At 33.5% G+C, this 9,294-nt stretch overlaps 1 protein-coding gene across 6 annotated transcripts; it reads right to left on the bottom strand.

Annotated features, from left to right (window-relative positions):
- Positions 1-279: 279 nt before the first annotated feature.
- Positions 280-7,481, bottom strand: LOC110873057 (elongator complex protein 4). 6 transcript variants are annotated; one of them, XM_035976672.1, is made up of 10 exons: positions 7,380-7,472; positions 7,109-7,307; positions 6,315-6,474; positions 5,575-5,801; positions 5,410-5,479; positions 5,119-5,275; positions 4,428-4,506; positions 3,369-3,528; positions 3,193-3,284; positions 280-755 (listed from the first exon to the last, which is right to left on the bottom strand). In XM_035976672.1, exons 3-10 carry the CDS (start codon positions 6,445-6,447, stop codon positions 600-602), a joined length of 1,074 nt encoding a protein of 357 aa, XP_035832565.1. In that variant the 5' UTR covers positions 6,448-6,474; positions 7,109-7,307; positions 7,380-7,472; the 3' UTR covers positions 280-599. The 6 variants fall into 6 exon arrangements, with proteins under 6 accessions (XP_035832565.1, XP_021977677.1, XP_021977676.1 ...); XM_022121985.1 differs by lacking the exon at positions 7,109-7,307 and having other exon boundaries at positions 6,315-6,471; positions 7,380-7,481; XM_022121984.2 differs by lacking the exon at positions 7,109-7,307 and having other exon boundaries at positions 7,380-7,478.
- Positions 7,482-9,294: the final 1,813 nt, after the last annotated feature.

Here is a 9,294-nt window from a genome sequence, read left to right as displayed (position 1 = left end):
TGATGAAACTAGTATTAGAGAATCATCTTTGAAGTCTGATGTTTTGATACTACTTGGGTCATATGGGGCCATCGTATTGGTGGGCGTAAAGAGGCAATAAAGACCATACTGGTCACATCAGTCATTTCAATGTTTGAAGTGTTACGGTATGTATCCGTGTACGTATCTGTGTATGAAAAAGTGACCATATGGGTGAAAAAAATGATAGGCCAGTATAATTCATATTCTTCGCCTTGCTATACGGCATGTCTTGCTTCTTGTGTACCGAAATCATGTCAGTGGTGTACCGATATCAACATCCAATAATAATCGCAAGGATAACAAAGTACTTTTCTATTCCTGATAATCAGTTTTTTACCGCTACTCCTAAACTAGGTAGGTCGTCACCCTTTAGATAAGCAGATAATTATAACTAAAATTCACCGTTTACCCAGACAACCACAAGCTCAAACAAGAGAGTCTATGAACTAACTTAAAATCGCTATACTCACATAGCCAAACACCCCCAAAATTCAATGCCAAGAGTTGACATTTAAGGAATGTGTACTAATTAATTTAACAGGTTGATCCACTCACCGGCTACACGAATGAGTTGTGCGTCAAAAATCAAGGGTGCCAGTGTTTGAAGAGCTGGAACAACCACCAGAACTTCCACTTGCCCCGTCAACAGGTGCTTGATTAAGACATTCTAGAACCAATGATCGTCGTTTTTGCAGCTTCATCGAATATGTTGTTGCATCTAGAATTACTGGCACCTTCACATAAGTAAATCAGACAATGTTAGTTAAACCACAAACTAATTTCAAACAAACAAAAAATGTTTTGAAACTTCAGAATCAGGTAGTTAAAGTAGCGAATGAGAAGCGCACGTCTGGAGAAAGGGTAAAAATCGCCATCTCTAGTTTAGACCTATGAAGTTAACATCGGTGATATATCAGTTATATCGGTCATATCGGTCCCCTAGTAAAATATCGGTCTCAAATATCGGTCAGAATATCGGTACCGATAACCGACATAACCGATATATGATCGATATTTGACCGATATAACAGATATATCACCGAGATTTGACTGATATAACCTATATATCACTGAATTATTGGTGTTAAATTGCTATGCATCAATTCTGCATTATATTAAAATTACCGATATCCCACCGATATCTCACCGAGATAACCTATATCTCAAATAGATATCCGATGTTTTACCGCATTAACTGCATAGGTTTAGACCTCTCATGTAGAGCGATTATCTATATCCTAAACAACGTATTCAAAAACGCTCCACGTGTGCACACATACACAAAACAATATTAGTTTGTTTTGAACCTGTCATAATATTCACAACGGAATTGTGGGCAGAGCTGGTAAAAGCTCGGAACATTTAAGATGTGGTCTCACATTTGTAATTTTTTCCTTGACTATCTTAATTGCCAATTTTACCCTTGATGACTTAAAATATTAACACGATGTCGATGGGTACAAGTAATTATACCCTTATATCTATCCCTTTCCATGACTATCGTTTTTTAAATCGTAACACCACAATCCGGTCACCAGCGTCGGGCGATTACTTTCTCACCGAAATGTCACCAGAATCAATGTCACATCACGACGCCGACGATTCCGATGCTTCAAGTTACGAAGTTCCGGTCGTTAAGGACGGGTTAGAATCTGAGTCCCACATGCTTCAAGTTATATGTAGCGATTTTGGTAATGATTTTGTTTCGAAATAGTGGTTTTATGGATTTATATGGATAATTAACGTAGAAAACTAGGGTACTTTGTTCTTCTTAATTGAGTATGAACATAATTTATGAAAGGGTTGGAAGGTTTCTTCAAAATCTTTGCGAACAGAACAACCCAAGTAACAATTTCAATTCATTTAAATTAATGCTAATTAATTTGAATTTGATTAAATTAGAGGAAATGTGTACATGATAAAAATGTTCTCTTTACATTAGAAGTTTCAAAGTCCGCATATCTTTTGTTTTAATTAATTGTGCTTATGTTTGATTTTAGAGTTTGTTTTTGGTCAGACGTTATGTGCAGTTAATGATGATCATTGAAGATCCCCTTTCCGGCCAGCCCTATCAACATTTGAATTAGGGAAGCCCACCCACATTTTTTAAGCGAAGATAAGCTTGAGAAACATGAACCTATTGCTTTGGAAGAGTTTTTATTGCATTATAATTTTATCTACCTGTCATTTGTTGCATATGACATGCATTTGACCCCAACAACCAAAAGCATAAAAAAAATGTGTACAATGCTACTTTCCAGACACCTTAACCAATCAAATCTTTCAATCATTTTTATTTTAAAACCTTCAAGATTTAACTTTATTAACTTTTTTTAGTAAACATGTGGAGTATCTTAGTGAGGGGTCTTAAAATGCGAGTCATGAACTAAAAACTATTATGAGGTTGGTTGAATGTGTATTTTGACAATGGTTACTTATGTAATGTTGAATTATTATAATAAGGTAATCAATTGTAATAAAACATGTCGTAGAAAATAATTGTTTAGTATTTGAGTCTTAGACAAATGCTTATTCTTTATAGGAATAATAGATAGGAGGAGGAATAATGTTGTATTTGTGATAAAAGGGAACATCGTTGCAAAATTATAACAAAAGTTTTTTGAATCTTGGTTGAAGGGGTAAATGTGTAATTTGGTCTTACCTTAAATATTTAGAAACAGAACCCTCTTTTAGAAACATTTATAATTCTTGCTTGCAGTCTTTTTTAGGTTGCTGGAAGAGATACGGCAGCTAATGCCATTAAGATTGTTGAGGAATATTATTTGATAAAGCAAGGACTAACATATCGGGCCAACACTCATTCAGGCGCATGAAGGAATGAGGAATATTATTTGATAAAGCATGAATTGAAATGTCGTTAAAACATAAATTTATTTAATTTTAAGAATTAATGATAATTGATAGTTATTATGAATTTAGTTGTCTATGTATCTATTCTAACTTTTTTTATTTGTAAATATATATTTTGTAGCTTTTTATCACTACAAATTAAAAACATGATGTTGGTGATGAAGTAAAATGCTTTAATGTGATGTTGATAAAGCATGAACGGACATGTTGCTTAAGTTTGAAGTTTTATTAGTTAGATGAGCGAGTCTTTAAACAATCCGATAACTTAATGAATCAATAAACAAAACATCAATATCGTACCTGTGTGTTGAAACGTGCAACCTTATGTATACTTAGAAGCCCAAGCATGTCTTGGTAACCAGTTAATAGAGTAGCGAGCTCCTTGTCCTCATCTGTATAAGTTTAACTTATTAAAAGACACTGCAGAATTAACGATTAATAACATAACCATTAATTGGACAAAGAACAATGATTACCTGGAATTGCTTTAATAGACAACAAGGTATCAGCCAGATGTTGCCATCTTTTTGACACCGATTGTGATAAAAGGGAAGCTGGGAAGGTTAGAAACGCAACTGCGTTTGAGGACCGTACCATGCTTTTTATTGATCGGATGAAGGAAAGCATGTCCCATTCCTGTTAGGTTACAAAAATGTTGTCAAAGATCTAATGCAGGAAAGTGAAAATATTTAATAAACATGCAGGTGGCAATAAGGGGTATGGATGGGATGGGTTGACCGGTAAACATCTTTTTCCCTACTTTCATTTTCTTTGAGTAAAGTACACGAATGGTCCCTGTGATTATCAAAATTTTGGATTTGGTCCCTAACTTTCCAAAAGTACTTGGATGGTCCTGAGCTTGCACTTTGTAACACATTTAGTCCCCAGATTTTTCCAAAAGTACATGGATGGTCCCTGTGGTTTGCACTTTGCAACGCATTTAGTCACTAACTTGGACCTACTAAAACCTTTAGATATGTTGGCTGGGGACTAAATACGTTACAAAGTGCAAACCACAGAGACTAAATGCGATACAAAGTGCAAACCGCACAGACCATCCATTTACTTTTGGAAAGCTAGGGACCAAATCCAAAATTTTGGTAAACCACAGGGACCACCCGTGTACTTTACTCTTTTTTAAAAAGAACTAAAGTCATAATTATGATTATAAAACAACAATATTAGTAAAAATGTAAATAAGTTAAACAAAAACCATTTTGAAGGTTGTATATAGATTTTATAAGGCGTGTGGGCATGAGGCGACCGAAGCAAAGAATAAAATGATCCGTTCAAGTGCGTTTGAGTAGCTTGTACATAGAGCTACCTGGGTTGTACTTGGAGCTTGGCTTCTTTTGGTAGTACATAAAGCTTCTTTGATTATACACAGAACTTTCTTTGATGTGTTTTTATTTTAATACTTTACTTATTTAGTGTTAAAAATTTAACAAGTTAGCATATTATCTATAAATAATTCATAAGTATTTATTGAATACCAAGTGGCTCACGTCTTTTAAAACCAAGGTTGTATCACTTACCTTGTCATAGTATTCACATTGCGGAGCACAGAATGACTGAATGGCGATTCGTCCAGCACTTGTAATATTTCCATCATACCTGATCAGAATTATGAAAACTAAGTTTGATGAATAACGAACGTCAAGAAAAAAGATAACAGTCTTGACATAGACTCATTGGCTCTTTGCATATGTCGTGACAGATCATCAACAAGTGAGTTTAGAGCCAAAAGAACCTTCCTTTGTAGAATTGAAATAATCTAAAAAATACTACTTATACTCTTTTAATGCATAGTTGTTAATGGCGAATAGCGACAAATAGCGATAAGGTACCTATATACTACATAGTGAATAGCGATAAATAGCGGGCAGCTATTTTATAAATAGCAATACACTAGATTTTTTTTTATTTTATGTGTAGATTATATCAAAATACCCTGGTATATATGCTATTTTACATATATATTTAACAAAAGCCTAAAATCCAACTATTTTATAGCTATATTTAATTGCTATTTATATTAAATAAAAACAAAAAAAAAAGTGAAGTGTCGCTATTCTCGCTATCCATCGCTACAACCCTAATAGCGACACTAGACCTATACGCTACGTAGCGCGCTATAGCGATCGCTACGATCGCCATTGACAACTATGTTTTAATGGCTCAATGCCTATCATAAACACAGCCAAAGTTTGATTAAATGTAATGCACCTTGGAAGTTGAGATAAAAACTTTGAACAAGAATCACGAATTCCAGTAAGGCTTGAACAATCCAAAAGGCTAACACACTCCACACGGTTTCCCGCTATCAAATGCTTTTCTATGGGCTTCCGTAGATCGAAATCGTTGCAGTACTCTACTTTCCCATCTGCATCACAACACAACGATGCATATTGTGAATTGAAATTGCACGTAAATGATTTTACACATTATAACACTTGTTTTGGCTTGGTACCCGACCCGTCTAGTTTTCCACCAATGAAAAGGAAGATTCAAAATTACCTCGCTCCTCAATAGGCGGTTTATTTTCCCCAAGGTACTTCTTGTATTGCCAAGCAATCCGCAAATCCTTCTACAAATTCAAAAAAAAAATATAATTTCCATAATGCAGCTATACAAAAAAATAAAGATGCATACTCTAATAGGAGGAGGATACGGGATTAGTACCTGCTCTGCATCACTTTTAATAGATTTGTCATCTTTAGAGACTAATGTAGCTGGTAAAGTTCCAAGAAAAGCCCGTGGGTTTTTAGACGGGCTCGCGTAAAGAACAGGTTGGTTATGTATTAATCCTTGAGACATGAAAGTCCTTAACAAAAGCATATGATGAGGTGCTTCGGTGTCTTCGATGATCATCACTAGACTTCCTAAATGGAAGCCTCCCCCTAAAATTTCTAGATATTACAAAAAAGAAAAAACAAAATTAGAGAATGGTTGTTAATTTGAACTTTTGAAGTCAGCCCGTCATGGAATCGGTTCTTGCTAGAGGTGGTGATTCATCCCCCTAACTTAAACTGAGACGATTTGGGCTATTTTTATCGCCAACTTAGCTAGAATGGAAACAAATCAAATAAGTAGACCATGTCCAACAGGTCGAATACTAACCAAAGTGTTCTCAAAATGCTTAAAATCTTAATTCCGGTATTATAAATAAGATTATTGTTTTATGAATATGGTTTTTATAATCATTAAGTGCATTGATTATTTGTAAAACTTGGGGATAAAAAGACGAAAGCGTTGGCAGCCAGCAGGCCAACCCGACCCGATCCGATATGTAATAAAAGATACAGCCCGTTACCGAACATAGGCAACAAGCCCATTTTGCTGCCTCTGCTTCTACCATATTCATGTAAATTTTGTTGGAGTTCTTTAACAAAAAGAAAAGGAAAGGAGATTTAGGGGATTACTGTCAAGATCAGGTATGCCCGATGAAAGAAAGATTGTGCCGTTTGGTCCATACTTGAGCCCGGGGATGGAAGAGGGGGGTGCGGCTGGAACTTTCCGTGAGAAACTACTTGTTCGAACTTTACTAGAAGCCATACTTTATCCCCAGAAATGCAAGAGCTGCTGAATAACATAGCATACTCATTAGCATACAAGTTCAATTAAGTAAAAAAGTACAAGAAAACAGTTCCTGTAGAAGAATGTTTATTAGAAATTCCTCTTAATGAAACTTGGTAAAACTGTAATAAATGATTTTATCTATGCAGTTAATGCGGTAAAATATCGGATAGTTAATGCGGTAAAATATCGGATATCAGTAAAGGACCGATATTTGAAATATAGGTCATCTCGGTGAGATATCGGTGGGATATCAGTAATTTTAATATAAAATGCAGAATTTATATATATAGCAATTTAACACCGATAATTCAGTGATATATCAGTTATATATCGGTCAAATATCGGTGATATATCGGTTATATCGGTCAAATATCTGTGATATATCGTTATATCGGTCAATATCGCCGATAATATCGGTACCGATATTTTGACACACCGATATTTTACTAAGGGACCGATATGACCGATATATCACCGATATTAACTGCATAGCCTTTTATCATGAACAATTAACCATATGTATGCATAATCCCTTTGTTGAATGCAAGAATTGTATCAATTATAAAAGTAGTTTTGCAACGTGGAACTGCCAAACAATAACAAAATCCAAATCTACATCATCCGGGACATGACTTACTGATCATAACATTTGAACACCAATTACATTCTAACTCATTGGTCCAAGCCGCAAGATGTTGATGATTACAGAATGTATTGATGCATATTGAGAGTTCAAAAGTTTCTTTTAGGCTACTTACTAGTTACAACTACTACTAATGCTTTCACTGGGGAATTTTATCGAACACTTGGTGAACAAAAAAGAAATATGCTTACGCCTGTACAATTGTGAATCGAAATTAGCATACGGATCGCGAAGAACTTGCAGATATACCGATAGTTGAACGTACCAGCAGAAAATTATCGCCTTTTAGTCGCAAAAGTTAGGACTGAAGACTTGTGCTGAATCAATGCTTACACAATTAGGGTTCTATTTTTGTTCTGAAGTTAGAGTTCTAATCAGGTCCCACTATTTAAGTATTGATGCACAACCCCGTGTATTCACGGGTTGAATAAATGTAATTTTATATATTAAATAATAAAAAGTTATATCTTTATCAACCATGTATATTGTACAGGTTAAATAAATGTAATTTTACAAATCAAATAATAAAAAAGTTATATCTTTGAAAATCATGTGTATTACACAAATTAAATAAATGTAATTTTGTATACTAAATACTAACAACGTCATATCTTTAAAAAAACTTGTGTATAAACGGGTTGGATAAATCTACCTAATAATAAAAAATTACATCCTTAAAACCCCGTATATTACACGTGTTGAATAAATATGAAAAAGAGTTATATCTTTAAAAACCATGTGTATTAAAACTTGTAAATGTAGAAATGATAAATAATATTGGTTAATTTTATTTTAAGTTTCGTAAAATATATTTGATACCAAACTAAACAAAACGTTCAAATATATAGTTAATATCAAGAGTAAATTACAATTTTGGCCCCTGTGGTTATATCACTTTTACCCTTTTAGCCAAAAAATAAATCTTTTAACATTTGAGCCCCCAATGTCTTTTTTTCTAACCCTTTTGGCCCCTTACACTAACCCCATCCATTTACGTTTGGGGGCCAAAAGGGTTAGAAAAAAAAACATTGGGATCCAAAAGGGTTAGAAAAAAAAAAGACGTTGAGGGCTCAGATGTTAAAAAATTTCTTTTTGGGCTAAAAGGATAAAAGTGATATAACCACAAGGGGTCAAATCGTAATTTACTCTAATATCAAATTAGATAACTAAGTTTGAATTTGAAGTAAATAGATAATATAAAAATAATAATTAAACTAAATAATATTTAGTAGGAGGATTATATATAATTAATTAGAAGAAAATTAAATTAAAATAATAATTATCCATAAGACATGGCCTAATATGATGACAAATGTCTTAAAAATGGTTTCTTTTATTATATAGTATAGATTAGAGTTCACATATAATTTTGTGAATATTAGCTCGCGACTTGATCAAACCTCGCTCGGAAAAAACTCGACTCGAAATCGGCTCGACTGTAAACGAGCCAAGCCCGAGCTAAGTCTGGCTCGGTTCGTGAGCCAGCTTGAATTATTTTATTTTATAAAGCTCGCTCGGAAAAAACTCGACTCGAAATCGGCTCGGCTGTAAACGAGCCAAGCCCGAGCTAAGTCTGGCTCGGTTCGTGAGCCAGCTTGAATTATTTTATTTTATATATATTAACTAGCTTACAACCCCGTGTATTACACAGGTTAAATGACGAAAAAATGTAAATTATAAACTTGTATATAATCTTTATTAATGAGAAAAAAGTAGGACTAAACTTTTTTAAACTATAAATTTGAGCGTCTACAACAACTTTTTTAATTAGTAGTTGATATTTAAATATTCAAATTAAATTTTTTATAATATTATATAATGTCATTATTTAGCATGATGATAATGTCTTTAGTTGCGTAATATGATTGAAATTAAGTTTAATATTTAAAACTCAACTTTATTACGAAGTTGGACCATTTTTTAAGATGAAAACATATTGATAGTAACATAAATTTAAAATTGGAATAAAATATTGAACACGTGTATTACACGGCTTAAGTAAATATAATGTTATGCAAAAAAAATGTCTTTAAAAAACCATTTAGTGTTCGCTTTAAAGATAATTTGGTACTTTATTTAGATAATTCGCTTGTAATTTTAGTCTTCTAAGTTATACTATAAGTACTTGTACATGTGATTTGACACTTTATTAGTAATTAGTTAATTATTGTTTATATCCA

The sequence above is a fragment of the Helianthus annuus genome, chromosome 8 (genome assembly GCF_002127325.2).
Source record: "Helianthus annuus cultivar XRQ/B chromosome 8, HanXRQr2.0-SUNRISE, whole genome shotgun sequence".
In the NCBI taxonomy this organism is placed as follows: Eukaryota; Viridiplantae; Streptophyta; class Magnoliopsida; order Asterales; family Asteraceae; genus Helianthus; species Helianthus annuus.
The sequence above is the reverse complement of the archived record's forward strand: the minus strand, read 5'-3'. Positions and strand labels throughout refer to the sequence as shown.

What these genes read in the sequence shown, in the direction of transcription:
- LOC110873057 (XM_022121985.1), bottom strand. Translation starts at nt 6,447, where the DNA reads ATGGCTTCTAGTAAAGTTCGAACAAGTAGTTTCTCACGGAAAGTTCCA. An exon ending in GGGCATACCTGATCTTGACA is followed by an intron (nt 5,802 to 6,314) that starts GTAATCCCCTAA and finishes TGTAATATCTAG; the next exon opens with AAATTTTAGGGGGAGGCTTC. An exon ending in TTTTTATCTCAACTTCCAAG is followed by an intron (nt 4,507 to 5,118) that starts GTGCATTACATT and finishes AATTCTGATCAG; the next exon opens with GTATGATGGAAATATTACAA.